Source organism: Lolium perenne, chromosome 4, assembly GCF_019359855.2.
Source record: "Lolium perenne isolate Kyuss_39 chromosome 4, Kyuss_2.0, whole genome shotgun sequence".
Lineage (NCBI taxonomy): Eukaryota > Viridiplantae > Streptophyta > Magnoliopsida > Poales > Poaceae > Lolium > Lolium perenne.
This window is the reverse complement of record NC_067247.2, coordinates 146,112,037-146,134,676: the sequence shown is the minus strand read 5'-3', so window position 1 is coordinate 146,134,676 and position 22,640 is coordinate 146,112,037. Positions and strand designations below refer to the sequence as shown.

At 43.4% G+C, this 22,640-nt stretch overlaps 1 protein-coding gene across 1 annotated transcript; it reads left to right on the top strand.

The window, feature by feature from the left end:
• Positions 1 to 16,890: 16,890 nt before the first annotated feature.
• On the top strand, positions 16,891 to 21,641 carry LOC127294863 (F-box/LRR-repeat protein At3g26922). Its single transcript, XM_051324764.2, has 4 exons — positions 16,891 to 18,043; positions 19,032 to 19,193; positions 19,279 to 19,474; positions 21,154 to 21,641. Exons 1-4 carry the CDS (start codon positions 17,156 to 17,158, stop codon positions 21,165 to 21,167), a joined length of 1,260 nt encoding a protein of 419 aa, XP_051180724.1. The 5' UTR covers positions 16,891 to 17,155; the 3' UTR covers positions 21,168 to 21,641.
• Positions 21,642 to 22,640: the final 999 nt, after the last annotated feature.

The window sequence follows — 22,640 nt, the reverse complement described above, 5'->3', positions numbered from 1 at the left end:
AGTAACTACATCCTCGAACATAGCACCAATGTTTTATCCCTAGTGGCAACAGCACATCCATAATCTTAGAGGTTTCTCTCACTCCCCCAGATTCACGGAGACATGAACCCACTATCGAGCATAAATACTCCCTCTTGGAGTTACTAGCATCAACTTGGCCAGAGCATCTACTAATAACGGAGAGCATGCAAGATCATAAACAACACATAGATATAAATTGATAATCAACATAACATAGTATTCTCTATTCATCGGATCCCAACAAACACAACATATAGAATTACAGATAGATGATCTTGATCATGTTCGGTAGCTCACAAGACCCGACAATTAAGCACAATGAGGAGAAGACAACCATCTAGCTACTGCTATGGACCCATAGTCCAGGGGTAGACTACTCACACATCACTCCGGAGGCGACCATGGCGGCGTAGAGTCCTCCGGGAGATGATTCCCCTCTCCGGCAGGGTGCCGGAGGCGATCTCCTGAATCCCCCGAGATGGGATTGGCGGCGGCGGCGTCTCTGGAAGGTTTTCCGTATCGTGGCTCTCGGTACTGGGGGTTTCGCGACGAAGGCTAGTTGTAGGTGGAAGGGCAGGTCGAGGGGCGTCACGAGGGGCCCACACCATAGGTCGGCGCGGCCAGGGCTTGGGCCGCGCCGCCCTGTGGTCTAGCCACCTCGTGGCCCCACTTCGTTGACTCGTCGGTCTTCTGGAAGCTTCGTGGCAAAATAGGACCCTGGGCGTTGATTTCGTCCAATTCCGAGAATATTTCCTTACTAGGATTTCTGAAACCAAAAACAGCAGAAAAACAAGAATCGGCACTTCGACATCTTGTTAATAGGTTAGTTCCAGAAAATGCACGAATATGACATAAAATGTGCATAAAACATGTAGATATCATCAATAATGTGGCATGGAACATAAGAAATTATCGATACGTCGGAGACGTATCAAGGGTGGGGAGCCCCTTCTAATTCCCCACGGTAATGCAATGCTTACCATAGTGGTTGCTGCTTGCGGAACAACTGGAGGGTGGGGATCCCCTTCTAATTCCCCACGGTAATGTGGTCTATGATGGGTTGCAGCTACCGGCGAAGGAGTTTGGTTAACGAGTCCCAGACTGTCGTCGTGGTCGGGGTCCATCCTTAATTGGTGTAAGAGGACCGGCGAGGACCCATGGTCGGGGTATGCAACAAAGGGTGGGTGTGCGAGGTAGCGGAGGAATATGATTGGCTATGACCTTATACCGGGCCTCACACCAAAGGAAGTGTGGACGGGGAATATGCCCGGCTGGCACCAAGGTTAAGATCTCTTATGGGTAAAGCAACACACCTCTGCAGAGTGTAATGAATCGTGACCTGTCACTCCCTGTTCCGGGATATGGAACTGCGAACGCTGCCGGAAAGGAGCTCCATGAAGTTCTAGTAAACCGGTGAAGGCTGACGGACATAGTTCTTCTGAATAAAAACAACCTTTTGAAGAAATGGTTATGAAAACCTGCATTGGTATTAGACTTTCTGGTCTAATTCCATAGCTAGTGCATTAAACACCTATTTCCTATAATGAACTTGTTGAGTACGCTCGTACTCATCCCACTCTTAAATCCCCTGCTTAGATATGGAGGCATCAAAGGAGGATCTACAGTGCAACTCGAAGACCGAGGAGTCAATAACTACTTCAAGGGACAGGAACCTGTCAGAAGAGTCAAACACCACATCCAACAAGTATAAAACTTAGCTTAGCAATAGAAAGGAACTAGTTTCCTAAACCTAGCTCCTATTTAGCTAGAATCTATTCATAGCCTCTATAGCTAGTTAAATACTCTACAAATAGAGTCCGTGATAAGACTAGACTACGAGTCGTTCTTCTGGAGTTTATTTGCAGTTTTACCTCATTGTAAAGTAGGAGGCTGTGATGATCTTATGTAACAGAGTCAGTATTGTAATTCTATAGACATGCCTTGGACCTGCATATGTTTCTGTTGTACCACTGCTGGCACGTGGTTGACGTGGGAGTTAGAAATCTTGTTCCTTCACGTCCCCGACAACGGCGCCAGAAAATAGCTTGATGTCTACACACACTTCTAATCCTGTAGACAGTGTTGGGCCTCCAAAAGCAGAGGTTTGTAGAACAGCAGCAAGTTTCCCTTAAGTGGATCACCCAAGGTTTTATCGAACTCAGGGAGGAAGAGGTCAAAGATATCCCTCTCAAGCAACCCTGCAATCACGATACAAGAAGTCTCTTGTGTCCCCAACACACCTAATACACTTGTCAGATGTATAGGTGCACTAGTTCGGCGAAGAGATAGTGAAATACAAGTGGTATGAATGAATATGAGTGGTAATAGCAATCTGAAATAAATATGGCAGCGAGTAAACATGCAGTAAAACAGTAAATAAACGGAGATTCGATGTATGGAAACAAGGCCTAGGGATCATACTTTCACTAGTGGACACTCTCAACATTACAATCATAATTGAATATAAATAAGCACTTCACTATGCTATTCTGAATTACTCTCTGGCAAGATAACGAACACTAATTCATCATGTAGGAAAACCTTAAAGATGTATTCCCAAGTACTAATAAACACCCCACGCTGTCACTGTGAGCATTCATAGGAGGTACTAACACACCACAATTTCATAGAGACATCCAACTCAAATCATAACTCAGTGAACAAGTATTCTGTGAAATATAGCCTAAGAGACCCACACGGTGCACACACTGTCACGTTTACACACGTGGGACAAGGAGTCTCCGGAGATCACATAAGTAAAATCCACTTGAATAGCATAACGACATCTAGATTACAAAGCTCATCATATGGATCTCAATCCTGTAAAGTAGCTCATGAGATCATTGTATTGAAGTACATGGGAAGAGAGATTAACCACATAGCTACCGGTACAACCCTTAGCCTCGATGGAGAACTACTCCCTCCTCATGGGAGACAACAGCGGTGATGAAGATGGCGGTGGTGTCGATGGAGATGCCTTCCAGGGGCACTTCTCCGTCCCGGCGGCGTGCCGGAACAGAGACTTCTGTCCCCCAAATCTTGGCTTCACGATGGCGGCGGCTCTGGAACTTTTCTCGTGTCGTGGCTTATTCCTCCGAAGTTTTTAGGTCAGGAAGGCTTTTATAGGCGGAGAGTCGGAGTCGGAGGGGCCACGGGGCCCCCTCACACTAGGGGGCGCCCCCCCCTGGGCCGCGCCGCCACCACCACGTGTGGGGCCCCCAGGGCTCCCCTCTGGTCCCTCTCTGGCTCTCTGGAAGCTTCCGGGAAAAATAAGGTTCTCGGCGTTGATTTTGTCCAACTCCAAGAATATTTCCTTACTAGGATTTCTGAAACCAAAAACAGCAGAAAACAGGAACTGGCACTTCGGCATCTCGTCAATAGGTTAGTTCTGGAAAATGCATCAAAACGATATAAAGTGTGAACAAAACATGTAGGTATTGTCATAAAACAAGCATGTAACATCAGAAATTATAGATATGTTGGAGACGTATCAGCATCCCCAAGCTTAGTTCCTACTCGTCCTCGAGTAGGTAAATGATAAAAAGAATAATTTCTGAAGTGACATGCTACCAACATAATCTTGATCCAATAATAATGTAAAGCATATGAGATGAATGCAGCGATTCAAAGAAATGGTAAAGACAATGAGTAAACAACTGTACCGTATAGCAAAGACTTTTCATGAATAGTACTTTCAAGACAAGCATCAATAAGTCTTGCATAAGAGTTAACTCATAAAGCAATAAATTCAAAGTAAAGGCATTGAAGCAACACAAAGGAAGATATAAGTTTCAGCGGTTGCTTTCAACTTCAACATGTTTATCTCATGGATAATTGTCAACACAAAGTAGAATAATAAGTGCAATATGCAAGTATGTAAGAATCAATGCACAGTTGACACAAGTGTTTGCTTCTAAGATAGAAAGAAAGTAGGTAAACTGACTCAATATGAAAGTAAAAGAATGGCCCTTCACAGAGGGAAGCATGGATTGCTATATTTGTGCTAGAGCTTTTATTTTGAAAACAAGAAACAATTTTGTCAACGGTAGTAATAAAGCATATGTGTTATGTATAAGATATCCTACAAGTTGCAAGCCTCATGCATAGATTACCAATAGTGCCCGCACCTTGTCCTAATTAGTTTGGATTTACATGGATTATCATTGCATAACATATGTTTTAACCAAGTATCACAAAGGGGTACCTCTATGCCGCCTGTACAAAGGTCTAAGGAGAAAGCTTTCATTGGATTTCTCGCTTTTGATTATTCTCAACTTAGACATCCATACCGGGACAACATAGACAACAGATAATGGACTCCTCTTTAATGCATAAGCATTCAACAACAAATAATATTCTCATAAGAGATTGAGGATTGTTGTCCAAAACTGAAACTTCCACCATGGATCATGGCTTTAGTTAGCGGCCCAATGTTCTTCTCTAACAATATGCATGCTCAAACCATTCAACTCATGATAAATCACCCTTACTTCAGACAAGACGAACATGCATAGCAACTCACATGATATTCAACAAAGCGTTGATGGCGTCCCTAGGAACATGGTTATCGTTCAACAAGCAACTTAATAAGAAATAAGGTACATAAGTACATATTCAATACCACAATAGTTTTTAAGCTATTTTTCCCATGAGCTATATATTGCAAAGACAAAGAATGGAATTTTAAAGGTAGCACTCAAGCAATTTACTTTGGAATGGCAGAAAATACCATGTAGTAGGTAGGTATGGTGGACACAAATGGCATAGTTTTTGGCTCAAGGATTTGGATGCATGAGAAGAATTCCCTCTCAATACAAGGCTTAGGCTAGCAAGGTTGTTTGAAGCAAACACAAGTATGAACCGGTACAGCAAAACTTACATAAGAACATATTGCAAGCATTATAAGACTCTACACTGTCTTCCTTGTTGTTCAAACACCTTTACCAGAAAATATCTAGACTTTAGAGAGAGACCAATCATGCAAACCAAACGTCAACAAGCTCTACAGTATTTCTTCACTAATAGGTGCAAAGTATATGATGCAAGAGCTTAAACATGATCTATATGTGCACAACAATCGCCAAGTATCAAATTATTCAAGACATTATACCAATTACCACATGTAGTATTTTCTGTTTCCAACCATATAACAATTAACGATACAGTTTCAACCTTCGCCATGAACATTAAGAATAAAGCTAAGAACACATGTGTTCATATGAACGAGCGGAGCGTGTCTCTCTCCCACACAAGCATGATCTTTATTCAGAGAATGAAAATAACAAAAACGAAAATAAAAGCACACAGACGCTCCAAGTAAAGTACATAAGATGTGACGGAATAAAAATATAGTTTCAATAGAAGAAGCCTGATAAATTGTTGATGAAGAAGGGGATGCCTTGGGTATCCCCAAGCTTAGACGCTTGAGTCTTCTTAAAATATGCAGGGATGAACCACGGGGGCATCCCCAAGCTCAGACTTTTCACTCTTCTTAATCATATATCATCCTCCTCTCTTGACCCTTGAAAACTTCCTCCACACCAAACTCAAAACAAACTCATTAGAGGGTTAGTGCATAATCAAAAATTCACATGTTCAGAGGTGACACAATCATTCTTAACACTTCTGGACATTGCACAAAGCTTCTGAAAGTTAATGGAACAAAGAAATCCATTCAACACAGCAAAAGAGGCAATGCGAAATAAAAGACAGAATCTGTCAAAACAGAACAATCCATAAAGACGAATTTTTCTGGGGCACTTAACTTGCTCAGATGAAAATGCTCAAAACTAATGAAAGTTGCGTACATATCTGAGGATCACTCACGTAAATTGGCAGATTTTTCTGAGTTACCTACAGAGAACCCTTCCCAAATTCGTGACAGCAAGAAATCTGTTTCTGCGTAGAAATCCAAATCTAGTATCAACCTTCTATTAGAGACTTCACTTGGCACAACAATGCAATAAAGTAAGATAAGGAGAGGTTGCTACAGTAGTAACAACTTCCAAGACTCAAATATAAAATAAAAGTGCAGAAGTAAAATAAAAACATGGGTTATCTCCCAAGAAGTGCTTTCTTTATAGCCATTAAGATGGGCTCAGCAATTTCAATGATGCACTCCCAAGAAATAAGAGTTGAAGCAAAAGAGAGCATCAAAAAGCAAATTCAAAACAAATTTAAGCCTAACCCACTTCCTATGAAAAGAAATCTTGTAAATAAACAAATTCATGAAGAGCAAAGTGACAAGCATAGGAAGATAAAACACGAGTAACTTCAAGATTCTCAACATAAAGAGGGGAAACTTAATATTATTAAGATGCATATAATCATGTTTCCCTCTCTCATAATAACTTTCAGTGGTATCATGAGAAAACTCAACAATATAACTATCAAATGAAACATTCTTATCATGAGTCTCATGCATAAAATTATTACTCTCCACATAAGCATAATCAGTTTTATTAGTAATCGTGGGAGCAAATTCAACAAAGTAGCTATCATTATTATTCTCATCAAGTATAGGAGGCATAGTATAATCATAACAAAATTTACTCTCCATAGTAGGTGGCACCAAAAGACCACTATCATTATAATCATCATATATGGGAGGTAAAGCATCATCAAAGAAAATTTTCTCCTCAATTCTTGGGGGACTAAAAATATCATGCTCATCAAAACCAGCTTCCCCAAGCTTAGAATTTTCCATATCATTAGCAACAATGGTGTTCAAAGCGTTCATACTAATATCATTGCTACTAGCATGCAAATAAGGTTTTTTAATTTTCGCATCAAACAATCCATGTCTTAACTCAGGAAATAGATTAAAAAGCTCATAGTTGCTTTCCATTATGCCTAACTAGTGAAAAACAAGAAACAAAAAGATGCAATTGCAGGATCTAAAGGAAATAGCTTCGAGCACTTACAACGGCACCAGAAAATAACTTAGTTACCTGAGACCGGAGTTTGAGTGCCTTTTACCTTTCCTCCCCGACAACGGCGCCAGAAAATAGCTTGCTGGCGCGTGGTTGACGTGGGAGTTAGAAATCTTGTTCCTTCACGTCCCCGGCAACGGCGCCAGAAAATAGCTTGATGTCTACGCACGCTTCTAATCCTGTAGACAGTGTTGGGCCTCCAAGAGCAGAGGTTTGTAGAACAGCAGCAAGTTTCCCTTAAGTGGATCACCCAAGGTTTTATCGAACTCAGGGAGGAAGAGGTCAAAGATATCCCTCTCAAGCAACCCTGCAATCACGATACAAGAAGACTCTTGTGTCCCCAACACATCTAATACACTTGTCAGATGTATAGGTGCACTAGTTCGGCGAAGAGATAGTGAAATACAAGTGGTATGAATGAATATGAGTGGTAATAGTAATCTGAAATAAATATGGCAGCGAGTAAACATGCAGTAAAACAATAAATAAACGGAGATTCGATGTATGGAAACAAGGCCTAGGGATCATACTTTCACTAGTGGACACTCTCAACATTGCAATCATAATTGAATATAAATAAGCACTTCACCATGCTATTCTGAATTACTCTCTGGCAAGATAATGAACACTAATTCATCATGTAGGCAAACCTTAAAGATGTATTCCCAAGTACTAATAAACACCCCACGCTGTCACTGTGAGCATTCATAGGAGGTACTAACACACCACAATTTCATAGAGACATCCAACTCAAATCATAACTCAGTGAACAAGTATTCTGTGAAATATAGCCTAAGAGACTCACACGGTGCACACACTGTCACCTTTACACACGTGGGACAAGGAGTCTCCGGAGATCACATAAGTAAAATCCACTTGAATATTATAACGCCATCTAGATTACAAAGCTCATCATATGGATCTCAATCCTGTAAAGCAGCTCATGAGATCATTGTATTGAAGTACATGGGAAGAGAAGTTAACCACATAGCTACCGGTACAATCCTTAGCCTCGATGGAGAACTACTCCCTCCTCATGGGAGACAGCAGCGGTGATGAAGATGGCGGTGGTGTCGATGGAGATGCCTTCCGGGGGCACTTCCCCGTCCCGGCGGCGTGCCGGAACAGAGACTTCTGTCCCCCGAATCTTGGCTTCGCGATGGCGGCGGCTCTGGAACTTTTCTCGTGTCGTGGCTTATTCCTCCGAAGTTTTTAGGTCAGGAAGGCTTTTATAGGCGGAGAGTCGGAGTCGGGAGGGGCCACGGGGCCCCTCACACTAGGGGGCGCCCCCCTGGGTCGCGCCGCCACCATGTGTGGGACCCCCAGGGCTCCCCTCTGGTCCCTCTCTGGCTCTCTGGAAGCTTCCGGGAAAAATAAGGTTCTGGGCGTTGATTTCGTCCAATTCCGAGAATATTTCCTTACTAGGATTTCTGAAACCAAAAACAGCAGAAAACAGGAACTGGCACTTCGGCATCTCGTCAATAGGTTAGTTCCAGAAAATGCATCAAAATGATATAAAGTGTGAACAAAACATGTAGGTATTGTCATAAAACAAGCATGGAACATCAGAAATTATAGATACGTTGGAGACGTATCAACCACTCTGAGCGATATAATACTAGTGGAACGGTGTTTCATTGGTGTTATATCAGCCTTGCATACTACACCATGCAGTGGTATGCCGGGTCACCACATAAGCGTAGCATAAGATCACGTCATTAAGTTCAATTTGCTATAAGCTTTCGATGCATAGTTACCTAGTCCTTCGACCATGAGATCATATAAATCACTTATACCGGAAGGGTACTTTGATTACATCAAATGCCACTGTGTAAATGGGTGGTTATAAAGGTGGGATTAAGTATTCGGAAAGTATGAGTTGAGGCATATGGATCAAGAGTGGGATTTGTCCATCCCGATGACGGATAGATATACTCTGGGCCCTCTCGGTGGAATATCGTCTAATTAGCTTGCAAGCATATGGATGGTTCATAAGAGATGACATGCCACGATACGAGTAAAGAGTACTTGTCGGAGACGAGGTTGAACAAGGTATGGAGATACCGATGATCAAACCTCGGACAAGTAAAATATCGCGAGACAAAGGGAATCAGTATGGTATGTAAATGGTTCAAACGGTCACTAAGTTATCGTTGAATGTGTGGGATCCATTATGGATCTCCAGATCCCGCTATTGGTTATTGGTCGGAGAAGAGTCTCGACCATGTCTACGTAGTTCACGAACCGTAGGGTGACACACTTAAGGTTTGATGTCGTTTTTAAAGTAGATATGGAATATGGAATGGAGTTCGAATGTTTGTTCGGAGTCTCGGATGGGATCCAGGACATCACGAGGAGGTCCAGAATGGTCCGTAGAATAAGATTCATATATAGGAAGTCATTTTCTAAGTTTGAAAATGATCCGGTGTATTTATGGAAGGTTCTAGAAGGTTCTAGAAAAGTCCGGAAGAAATCACCGCGGAAGGTGGAGTCTCCACCAACCATGGCCGGCCAGCCAAAGGGGGGGAGGAGTCCCAGGTGGACTCCACCTAAGGTGGCCGGCCACCCTACCAAGGAAAGGGGGGAGTCCCACCTTGAGTAGGTTTCGCCCACTTGGCAGTGTTTGAATTGGGGTCTTATTCGAAGACTTTGGGCCAACCCTTGGGGTTCCACCTATATAAAGAGGGGGAGAGGGAGAGGGGCCGGCCACACCAAGACCAGCCTTGGCCGCACCACCTAGGGCACCCCTGGCCGGCGCCCTAGCCCCCCCCTCTCTCCAAACCCTAGCACACCTCCCTCCTCCACCTCTCTCCCGTAGTGCTTACGGCGAAGCCCTGCCGGAGATCTCCACCGCCACCGACACCACGCCGTCATGCTGTCGGGATTCCGAGGAGGATCTACTACTTCCGCTGCCCGCTGGAACGGGGAGAAGGACATCGTCATCAACATCGTACATGTGACCGAGTACGGAGGTGCTGCCCGACTGTGGTACCGTCAAGATCTTGTACGCGCTTTCGAAGGTGGCAAGTGATCGACTACAGCAACAACGAGATCTAATCTCGTAGGCTTTGGAAATCTTCGAGGGTTAGTCTCATGATCTTCTCGTTGCTACCATCTTCTAGATTGGATCTTGGCTTGTTATTCGTTCTTGCGGTAGGAAATTTTTTGTTTTCTATGCTACGAATCCCATCACCTGCGACGAACACGTCGATTGCCCTTTCATTAGACACGTGCTCAGCCGAATTTTTGATGATGCTCCACTGCTGAATATACGTTCTCATCGATTCGTCTGATTTCTGCTTGCAAGTCCTTAACTGCTCTATTGACGCTGGTTTTTTGCGAGTGGACCAAAAATTCTTCACGAACAGGTCCTCGAAGGTTTCCCAACTATCTATGGATCCCTTTGGCAACTTCCTCATCCAAGATCTTGCGGCTCCACTGAGGTAAACTTGGATGCTTTGCATAGCTGTTGCTCTTGTGCCATCCATCATCTTTACTGTCTCGGATAGTCGAACAACCAATCCTCTAGATCTTGAAGTCCGTAAACTTTTTATAGTTGTCGGGTAGTTTGAAACTAGTGGATACTCGAGTTTTGCGAATCCTTTGGGCAAAGCAAGGGAGTCCACACAAGTCTTCATCACTATCCTCTGTTGTTTGATGACTTTCTCGAGTTCTGTTTTCTCGACCTCTTTCCTCGCGTGCTCTGCCAACTCGAGCTTGAGCTGCTGTGTTCCTCGCGTCGCCTTCTCTTGGAGCGTCTCTCGTTGCCGCCACAATACGTCGGGGACTATTTTGTCTTCGGTTGTTCCAGCGCGGAGCACTTTCAGGGTGCGGTGCTATTTCTCTTCCTACTATCGCCGCACCCATAACACTTACTCCTGCCATAGCCATCTGGTATAATAATGATCGAGGATCTCCTTGAGGTGGCCTAGATGCCATCAGATATGCGTGTGTCGCCATGTATCCTGCCTCTAGCGTTTTTGGGATTATATGCCCTCTCATATCTATCGACATGAAGGACATATCGAGTTTTTGAATCAGGTTATCCCATTCACCTTCGGGTATGCCTGCCAACCGAGATCCTGCTCTTCCGCGGCTATCTCTCTGATTGTCTGCTGAATTTCTCGAGTGTTGACTCAAGTTGTTTCTGCGCTCGTTGGAAGCGTCTGCTGCAGCCCTTCTTTCATCGAGTTTTTGCTGTAGGTTTTCCAACTCGCGTCAGGAACGACTAAGTTTATATTGATATGCCTGTAGCGCTGCTGCTGAAACTTGCATAGTCATCGGCTCTGTGCCGTTCATAGCACTTGTAGCTCTATCCCATGCTTCCTGCGACAACTGCACTTTTTCTCGTGGCTCAGCTCCAATATATTTGCTTCCTGTTCCACGCGTAAGATCTGTGGGATTGCCGTAAGGGTTGTCCAAATCGTCGAAAGCCTCAGATTCTTCATCAGCTTCACGGCCTGCTTCTGTGATTACACAAATCTGGTGATATGTTGCAGTTGTGTTTTCGTCGAACTCAGGATAAGTGACACCGTCTTATAGATCGGCGAAGACCTATCTGCTAGCGGTGGATTTGTTGGTGTTGGTGAAGTCGAAGTTGGTGAAGCTTTCCGAGTCGCTATCTTGAGATAGATCGGTTTCCGTGAACGACCCGAAAGTCATATCACCGAACAGATTGGCGAGTACTCCGCCGTCGGCGGGCTTGGTGAAGCGTGGCGGCGAAACTTCTTCGTCGCCTGACTCAACAGACGATGTTGATGATCCCGAGTAATCGGGCTCGACCGCCAATGGTCCCGAAAAAATCTGTGCCGAAAGACGGTGCGATCCTTCTTTCCTAACGAGGAAGCGGAAGCTCCCAAATATCATCTCCGTCGACTCCTCCAGATCGGCATATGCATGCAAACGGGCGGGAGGGTGAGGAACAAAATCAGCGAGATCAGGTTGGACTTGTTTACCTCCTTCCATCGCGTTGCTTGCCGCTGATGATGATGTTAACCATGCCATCGAGACCGGTACCTTGCGACCTCCAATTCCCAAGACGGCGCCAATTGACGAAGGATTAACTCGTCAATGCCTATGTATTGTAGACTTAGGGTTTCGTAAGAAGTAGAGGGCAAGTAGATCTCGAAGATTCAGCCGAACAAAGGTGCTCAACTCAATATTACAGTGGCTAGGTTACAATGATTTCGATGCCTCTTTTTTTCTCCCTCGGGTTCCCCTTATATAGGAGGCGAAGCCGAGGCTTTTCTGTGTCGTACAAGTTACAAACTGTGGGGCCGTGTTGGACCTTTCCTATATTGATACAAGTTTCTTATAGTAACTCTACTTTCCTAATCCGAAAGCTTTCAACTTTTTGGGCCTCCAAAGCTTCGAGTCCATGGGCTTCCTACTTTCCCGTGGACCTAGGGTATTTATTCGACATGCATGCATAACTATGTCAATGTGCTCACACAGAAACTCTAGGAAAACTCTTACAAAAAGTGAAGGAAACCAGCTCTCTCATTCATTGCTCAATGGCATTCTGTAAGTTCCCTTTTTAGGTTAAAGGCAATCAACTGCCCGTCCATGAGTTTTTGTTCATTTATGAAAAGAATTACATCTTAGTTAGTAGCCGTTAATTCTGTCTATGTTTTTCCAGCACAGGGTGTTCGTGGTTATTTGACCAAGTAAACTTTCTACCATTAGGTTATACTAGGAAGTTGTAGAGTGACGACACACCGCGCCCGTAGGGCTATCATTAGACGATTAACAAAATATTGTATCAATATTTTCCTAGAATACAAGAGGTTAAAAATGGTGGACTATTTCAAAAGTAGGTAATAGTATTTTATTAGGGAAAATGTGCGACTAACGATCTAGCAATTTTTTTCGAGTACTACAAAAGGCAATGAAATAGTGAAAAAACACCACATCAAAGCAATGTAGTCCTGAACCACTGCATCGAAGCATTGTAACCCCCATGGTGAGGCAATAAAAAAAAGACAATGATATTTTAGCAAATAAGAGAGGTGAGGAATAATATTTTTATAATGTCACAATAGATATGGAGATTTTTTCTCAAATCGAGGAGGCGAGCGACTAGTGGAGCATTTTTTTCTAACGCCACGGGGGCGATCATAAGGAGATCAATAAAAAGAGGTAAATATTTATTCCAAATAAATAGTCCACGGATAATGGATGATTGTTTGATCCCGATCGTGAGGCGGTCAGCAGGATAAAAGAGGCGACGAAAATTAAACCATTTTTTTCTTACACCATGTAAACATGTGTTTTTTAGAATAAAAGAGGTGACAGATAATGGAGTATTTGTTTGGAGACATCATGGTAGGCATGGGCCGGCCATGGGGCCATGAACAAAATAAGGTAGTTGTAGTGCGGCGAGAGTGGCGCCCATAGGGCTATCGTTAAGCGATCAGTAAAAAATGTAGGAATATATTTCCTGAATAAAAAAGCGACAAATAATAGCAGATATTTTATCCGAAGTCATCGTAGAAAGATGCCTGGCATGTTTTTTGAATAAAACAGGAGACGAATAATGCAACAATTTTATTTTCCAAGTTACTGAAGAAGGAACACCACTGTAGACATAGACATAGAGCGATCGAGCACACTGACTGAGGACAATGTGCCACGGTTAAAAAAGTGACAAACCGCAGTTTTTTTTCAGATATAGCATAGAGAAAGTAGTGTTTTCAACGGTAAAAAAGGCGGTGGATCGTGAAGATTTTTTTATTTTCGGAGTTGCTACAAAAGAAGGTGACAATATTTTCTCGGGCTAGCACAGACGGTGGAAGGAGTAAGTATTTTTTTAAAAAATACTGCAAAAAATACCAAAAATACTGCAAGAAAAAATTCTGTAAAAAAGTAGGTACTGTTCATGGATATTGTTCACTGTCACATGAACAATACTCAAATATATAGTATTATTATTTCATTAATCACTTTATATTACAAGAACGGTAGTATAAAAAGGTACTACGAGTTTTTTTCTCCTGAAAAAGGTACTGCAAGTAAATTATTTAGATAATCCTTCTGAGTATTGTCACTTGACCTCCACTTCATTTGTCCACTTTTATTTTTTGCCCCACTTTACTTCGCTACTCTACGATTTGCCCTCTTTTATTTTGACCTCACTTTTTTGCCACTCTTTACTTTGGTAACTTTACTATTTGCCCTTTTGGACTATTTCACTTTCTTCTTAGAAGTCGTTTGGAAGCCAGGTTTTCATTTCATTTGTAGCATTTTGAAATGAATACATGTATTCATTTCATTTACATTGTAATTCCAGAAATGGACACTTGTTTGATTGTCACAGGAATTATAAATGACAGTAGAATTCAATATTGAATTTGTTTGGTTGCCACAGGGGAATTGTGAATGACAGGTTTCAGCTCGGAATTGTGATTACACATGGCATCATTTTGCTGGATTTCCTAAATGAAATGATGGCCCAATTCTGTAGCAACCAAACAGCCCACCTATGGAATTTTAAAATGAATTCCAGAATTCCAGGCTCAAATGATGGATATCAAACGACCTCTTAGGAGTCGTTTGGAAGCCAGGCTTTCATTTCATTTGTAGCATTTTAAAATAAATACGTGCATTCATTTCATTTACATTGTAATTTCAGAAATGAACACTTGTTTGGTTGTCACAGGAATTGTAAATGACAACATAATTCAATATTGAATTTGTAAATGGCTTCCACAAGAATTGCAAATGACGGATCTCAGCTCGGAATTGTGTTTACCCATGGTGTCATTTTGCTGGATTTCCTAAATGAAATGATGACCCAATTCTGTGACAACCAAACAGCCCACCTATGGAATTCCAAAATGTTCCAGAATTTCAGGCCCAAATGATGGATACCAAACGACTTCTTAGGGATTTAGGAAAAGTCCTAGACCGAAATGTCCCTAGCTGCACATCAGAGTAGAACTAGATCGGACCTGAAACAATTCAATCCCGAGCTTCGCCGCCGCCCTTCCTCTCCACCTCGAGCTTCGGCAGCCTACCTTCCCTCCCCAATCCGAGCTATGACCACCCCCTTCCTTAACCTCTCATCTACTAATCCCCTCTCTGCAACGAACCAGTTCCTATCCCCAATCCCTTCTCTTGGTGCTCGGCCACGACATGCTGGGGAGGGTGGACTATGGAGTCATACTGGATTCCAAGTTCGTCGGAGGAGAAGGCAAGCCGTGCATCCACTGCTGCCTTGGCGCTTGCGTTGCAGGGGAGTAGAGGGAGTGGCGACCGTCGCTTGCGAGGTGGAGCTTGGCGGCCATGGCGCTGTCGAGGACGGCTGAAGGGGCCGGTGCAGACAGTGGGGAGAAGGGGGCGGTGCGCGGCCTCGTCGGCTCCACCGCGCCCTTGCAGCGCGACCCGCACGACGACTCCATCACGCGCGCGACCGGCAGCGGCGGCCAGTGCAGTGGGGTGGGCAGATGCTGAGGGCGGTTGTTTGAGGTGGAAGAATCGTGCGGGGATTCAGTCCCACAGCCATGTGAAGCTAGAACATGGCCAAAGTTGATTTCCTGGGAGAAGCTCCCGGTCTCCTCTGAACTGGGGGAGACGAACCAGGAAGACACGAGCAAATGTGGGCATCCGATTCCATGGCAAGGTGGGGGTAAAGTTGTAGGGCCCTGTTTGGTTCCCAGCCATACTTTGCCAAGCCAAAGTTTGGCAATTTGGCATGTGTTTACTTCTTGCCACACTTTAGAGCTGCCATACTTCACTATTCATATGGCCCATTTGTCATAGAGTGAATTTTTTACTAACTTTTGCCACACTTTGTGGCTTCCAAAATCCTAGCCACACTTTTGTGGCTGCCATACTTACCAAAATTAGGCTGGCAAAGTGTGGCTGGGAACCAAACAAGCACGTAATTGCATGCGGGCTCTGCCTGTCAGAGGGCAAATAATACACTGCCAAAGTAAATAGTGGCAAAAAAGTGAGGTCAAAGTAAAAGAGGGCAAATCCTAGAGTGCCCAAGTAAAACGGGGCAAAAAATAAAATTCCCCCTTAAAAAATAAGTTGCGTTATCATCGGCTCCTTCCATAAGCCATTCAGCCTATTACATAAGATTTTTTTTGTCAGCTTAAACAGAAAAAAGTTCACTTTTGGTCCTTAAATCTTAGTGAAAGTTTATTTTTGGTCCTAGAATTTTTGTTTGGTTTAAAATAAATTTTGAACTCTTAAAATATTTTATTTTTAGTCCTTATCTTGACTGAGCGGGGCAAATATCTGTCATGGATGACCGAAATCTCAATGCAATGATGCAAAGGGCAGTGAACCAAGGCATAGCCTGGTGGCAGTGAGCTTCTTAGCCCGCCCGAGTTCGAGTGTCCCTACTCGCATTCTCGGTGTTGTGCACACAATTACCGCTATCAAACTAGGTTTCTTTCCTAGTACGGCCAATCATTTTTTTATGATGCAAAGGGCAGAGAGACCCAACGATGTGGAGTTGTGGATAGGCAAAACAATGAGGCTTCCGTGGCACAACGTTTCAAGTGAAATGGAATAGAAAGAAATCGAGCAAGGGATTGGTTCAGGAACACAAAGGTTTTGTTTTTTTGCATTAATATGTTGGGGCTTGGTCTGGTTTAAAACCAATTAAGTTGGTTGACTTTCATTCCAAACGTCGGCTGTTCTGAAAGTTCAAGATCCATTCTAAACTAAAAAAAAGGTTAAAAAGTAAACTTGTCCAAAAATTTAAGGACGAGAATTGGACTTTCTTCAAAATATTCTCCAGCTTCTCCCATAACCAGTCAAACAGCTTATTTTTAAGCTGACAAAAGAACTGAGCCAAAGTTTTGTCGATCTTTGTACCAAAGTCGGATGGAATCTTGTCAAATGGCAACTAATTCCGTTCTCACTAGTGTCACCAAAATAAAAATTGAGGGTTGTATTCTTGAACGGACTTCTCTCTCCTCAGTCTCCTGTATCACTTTCTCGTGGCTACTGCTCTGTGATAAATGCAGCGGAGGGGATTCATCTGTTTGACCTCTGCTAGCCTCCGCCCTCTCCCAAGATCCAACCTTGCCCATAGCTTTTTGATGGTTTTCTTGCTTTGATAGCTGAGAAGTGAGAGCAACCACCGGGAACACTACCTAGAGGGGTCTCTCAGTCTTCCGTTCCCACTTCCTAACGGCGGCGGCCTGCTCGTAGCCGAGGTGAGCTTGAATCTCAGATCGATCCTCTGAATGGCAGACAGGGCTGAGGCAAGCGGCGACGACCGAATCAGCGCCCTCCCTCTCGACGTCCGTCTGCGCTTGCTTTCCATGTTGCCCGTGGAAGATGCAGTGCGGAGCAGCGAGCTCTCCCGCGAGTGGCGCGGGCTCTGGAAGAAAATGCCCAGCCTGCGCCTCGTCGGTTTAGAGCGGTTCGAGACCGCCGAGGGTTTCAACAAGTTCGTGAACCATCTCATCGTTCTCCGCGGCCACTTGCCCCTCGACAAGTTCAAGATCGATGTCCGTGAATCTGAGGCAGCTGAGGGGTACCCGTACGCCAATCTGTGGATCCAGTACGCTCTAATCTGCAAGGTTCGGGTGCTCAGCGTCTTCTGCGAAGCTGTTGTCGACGATTGTATACAACTCACCGTGCCTCTTGTCTCTGAGCGCCTGACGACCCTAAATTTTACGGATATTGATTTCGAGAAGTGCTCTGCACTTGTTGACTCGAAGCTATCTCTGGATTTCTCAGGCTGCCCGTTGTTAAAAAGTCTAAGCATGGATAAGTGCAGCATTTACGTGGACAAGATCTCGTCCAAATCACTAAAGCGGCTGCTCATCACCTTTTCTTTCTTATCACACTCGCGCACATGGATTTCTGCACCAAGTCTTGTTTCATTGGAGCTTAGTGATTGCTGTGGCCAGGCTCCTGTCCTTGAAAGCATGCCATTCCTACAAAGTGCATTCATTAGGCTCAACGAGAATCAGGGCTCGTGTGATGTTATGTATCCTCCGGTACAGAAATGTGCCCATCGAAGTTGTGAATGTTGTTACGGTTATCATCTTAGCGGTTACCAGAGTGTGCTTCTCAATGGTTTGTCCAATGCTACCCATCTGGAGTTGATAGCTCACCCTGAAGTGGTATGCATAAAGTTACTATCATCTACTCTATCGCTGTTTGCTATCCACTGCTTCTCTTCCATTCTTAGGCATGCATAAAAATATAAGCTTATATTATACTGCAAGAGCTAGTTTTGTGCTTTGGATCTGATGATTATTAACTAAAAAGGACGTACCCAGTGCTGAGAGCTCCCGCACTGTGCGGGGTCTGGGGAAGGTGTTAGTGGCAAGCCTTACCCTCAAGAAGTGCAATGTGAGGAGACCGCGACTCGAACCTGGGACCTCTCGGTCACAGGCGGTGAGGCTTTACCGCTGCACCAGGCCCGCCCTTCCTGATGATTATTAACTATGTGTTTATAATTTTTTAAGTTTCTGATGTTATGCAATTAGAAAACTCAAGATTGATCGATTCATGATACTCTCTTTAAGACTTATAAGAGCCTGAGAAGGTATAATCAATATGTTCAGTTTTAAACATAACATCTGGGGTGATGTAAACAAAGTGTCAAACTTATGCTCTTAGTGACTAGACTATTATACCTTGTCCAATCATGCATTATTGATAAGTGGATTTGAACCCTGAAACATTCGTTGTTCTCAGAGTGCACCTTTCGATCAGTGGAATTATTATTATAGGTACTTGATAGGAAAATATTATTGATAGCCGGTCCCAAGCCCGGGTAAAGGAGGAGGGCTGTGATAGGCGAGGCGAGCCAACGTAAAAAACCCAGCCACTCTTATGGAGATGAAACCCAAAGGAACCTCTAGCCTACCCCAACTTGTTTGGGACTGAAAGGCTTGGTTGTTGTTGTTGTTGTTGTTGTTGTTGTTGTTGTTGTACTTGATAGGAAAATTGGAATAGTTTAGAGGCTTAAGGTTACATTTCCACGTTTTAAAGTTCCATTTTGATTTATAATAATCTACCCACAGTCCATGACTTTAGTTATTTCATCTTATAACTTGGAACATAAAGTTTGTGAATATTTCTATTCTCCTGGTATTTCTTCAGTATATCTACAGAAGGGATTTGGCTTGTTGCCCTGTATTTGGCAATTTGAAGACTCTGTTACTCAACGAGTGGTGTGTGGATAATGGCTTACATAGACTAGTTTGCATTCTTCAACACTCGCCTATTCTTGAGAAGCTCACACTTCTGTTTTATAACACTAAGGTATGTTGTCTATGAAATACTTATGTATTAGTAAAGGTATCATGTATATTTTACTGATCACACTAAAATGTTCTGTATCTTATAGGGTGTCCCTAGTGCAATGAAAGACGATGGGAACCATGATCCAGTAGAACAAACATTTGCATGTCCACACCTTAAGGTAGTTAACATCAAATGTCAAGTGAGGAATGAGAGGGTTTCCAAAACATTGAAGCTCTTGAGTACATGTGGCGTACCTTGTGAGCACATTAGGTTGAAGCTCAACCAGTCACGCTCATATCGTAAGTTGACTATTTTCATTCTCCATGCCTTGCAAGGTTTCTGCAATCTTCTAAACTGTTGCAAGTCTAAAAGTAAGACACGAGATTTTAACCTGTGCACTCTAAGATGTCTGCTTTATTTCCTATGCGGCACCGAAATGGATACAGATGCGTCAATTTCTAGAAATAAGGATACATGGATACATTTGAACAATTTTAATAATAAATTATAATTCGCATATCATGATTCAAACAGAAAATTATCTTCATATATATATCATGTCTTTTGTTCTTCTCCTACGACAACAAGCAAAAGAGTAGGCCTAGCTCACTAGCTTAGTACACACCGCAAAGAGGGAGTGCTGCTCCTTAAGCAAAGGAGATCGGAAAGAAAGGGGAAATCAGCACTCATTAGACAACAGCAAGGTCGATCTTGCAGGTGAGAGGGCGTAGCTTACTGGCTGTTCAGCCTTTTTTTGTGTTGTTTTGCGCTGCTCCGACGGCCTGACCTGAAGCGCTGCGGCAGGAGGGGAATGAGGAAAAGAAGCAAGGACAGCCATGGAGGGGAGGGGGAAGCACGGTCTCGGAGAGAGGAACCGTGGGGTGGCTCTTCATGGTTTTCTCAATGGGTTTTGGGCCGGGTCGTATCCTCGAAGTGTTTAAAATATATCCACCGAGTATCCAACACATTAAATCTGTATTTTCGATGTTTATTCGGCCGACACAGTGGATATGTATCCAGGTTTATCTGTTGCCAAGAGTGGATAATTGCCTTATGGCCTGAGGCGTGTGTAGTGGGGCCCTGGACCCAAGAGGTGCGACGGCGTCATGAAAGGCAGCTGTGCCTCAAGGCGAGGGAAGAAAAGGGGATGAGACTAGATTGATATCATTTTTGCTTGCTTTATTCAGTTATATGGAAATGAATTATATAGTCTGGTTACAACCTAACTTGGGAGATATAAGTAAGGAAAACTAACCTGGAAACTGATCATATCTTTAATTAAAAAGAAACTAACATAATGGGGATCTGAACCTCTACTGCAAGTGGCAGTCCCTTGTGTACTTGGTGCTGCCGTGGGGATTATCAACCCACATGACGGTATTGGGAAGCCTTTGTGAATTATCAGTGTTCCTGAGGAAATTATATATCAGTTAGAGTGCGTACCACCTTTAGAAATCCTTCCGTATTCAAAATTGGGTTGTAAGCGGTTGGAGTTATGATGTCTGTTTAGTTTCACCTAAATTAGTTGCTTTGTAATTCCTTTGGTCATACACCATTGCTTGCAGATCATTTGGATTTGATTCTACGTAACATTTACTGATTAAATGATGATAAACCAGTTTACCTCCATTCTTGTACTCAACTAGCTAGTTTCTGTTTTACCACTGTGCTCAATGGAGAAGATAACCATGATGCCATCTCTCTTACTAATAATCGAAAACTAGCAAGCCATTGCCTACCACACTTCTGCCTGAACTCCTGAAGGCAGAAGCACCTTTTAGGCCTGTGACTCAGAAGACTATTTACTCCAGTATCTAATCAGACTTTTGTCTTAACTCCGTCTTAACAAGATATTTGATCAAGTGACACTTTTATTTGTCTATTTCAAATTCTAGCCAAGCAATCAGAAATTCCTGTACATCAATGAAAATATTAAAGAGCCATACTTATCGTGCATCTTTTAATTTTTTTTTTGCAGCTTTCAGCTACTAGTAGTGAGATGCCACACCGTCAACCAGTGACGACGAAGTTGTGCCTTGATCCACTCACGGGGACGTTACAAACTTCATCCACTGCTGACGACTAACATGGTGTGATGGGTCTTGATGTTCATTCCAGTCCTTCTGTGCTCCGAAGCGGCTGTAATGTGGCCACTGTCTAGGCCGTTATCTATATGTTTAGGTTTATTTCGGTCTCTTGGTCTGCTAGAAACTTGTCCGTGTTAGTCGTCTGGTACAACTCAGCAACACCGGTTTCCTCTTCATCGGAGTGGTAATGGCCACGGTCAGATCGCTGCTATATTTCAGTTATCAGTAATGGCCACGGTCAACTGTGGCAAGGACATTGCTATGTTTTGAAGTTGGTTGTTCGTATGCCCCCTCCGGCCTTTTGAGGATGTTGTCAGTTCTTGTTCAACCAAAACATGTTACGGTACTATGTTTGCAGCATGGCTGCGCTTGCTCCCTATGTGTTGCTAGCAACAACCATGGTACATTCCGCTCCATTTAGTTTTAAGTGAGCCGCTTTAACATGAAACAGTCGGTCAGCTGGACTGTTGTTTTTTCAGACCAGATGCTGAACTGCTGTTATTTTCGTTGAACTGCTGTTGTTTTCGTCAGGAGAAGCGATATGCTAAGGCTGGTCATAGTGGTAAGTATCATGTAGTAGTATCATACATATGATACTTGTGTATGATACTATCTCTATAGTGGTTAGTATCATGAAATAGTATCATAGTCGTGCTATATTTATTGCTTTTTAGAATCTCAATGCAAATTTGTGCACAAGATTTGTTTGGCATTAACTTTTCTCGTGACATACGCTATGATACAGTATCTACCTATGTTACTCTAATCTCCTCTCTCCTCCTTAATTAGCTGCCACATCAGCATTTTTGTGGGACCAATGTGCATGATAATACTAGCACTATGGCTAGCCTAATAACTTGGTAAGCTGTTTCCACTAAATAACATGACCACAATCATCTGAGCCCAACACAGAATTGACAGCGTGTACTTCAGAACCACGCAAACCCATTACATGAAAACATGGCGATATATGTACCGATGGTGGGTTAGGGACAAGATGGTGAACAATGATGGCCAAGCATGGCAAGAAGATGGAGCAGAGACGAGGGTTGAGCATTTCAGTCTGTGACCTGTGGACTGTGATGGTAGTAAACTTGGTACTGATGGCGGATGTGGGACTGGGTTCCATCGTTCCGATTATGTCAGGTCGATTTTGTAGCTCTTTGACGAGTTGCCTTGAGATTATTGTGATTCTTCTACCCTGTCCGGCTTTGTGAGACAGAGCAGGTCCAACTCGAAATGGAGATGCAGACGGAGTATAAACCCATACGGTCTTTGCGTCGTGAGAAGAGAAGAGTCGCAAGAGCGTGTGAGAGAAGTTGGAGGGAGGATTGCTCCCAATTTCATTTAAACTGCCTTTGGGGCTGAGTGCAGTGTG

Bases quoted from the DNA above. Each gene is read 5' to 3' on its own strand.
- LOC127294863 (XM_051324764.2), top strand. From the start codon at position 17,156: ATGGCAGACAGGGCTGAGGCAAGCGGCGACGACCGAATCAGCGCCCTC. The intron at 18,044-19,031 runs GTATGCATAAAG...GTATTTCTTCAG, and splicing joins TGATAGCTCACCCTGAAGTG to TATATCTACAGAAGGGATTT. The intron at 19,194-19,278 runs GTATGTTGTCTA...TGTATCTTATAG, and splicing joins TTCTGTTTTATAACACTAAG to GGTGTCCCTAGTGCAATGAA.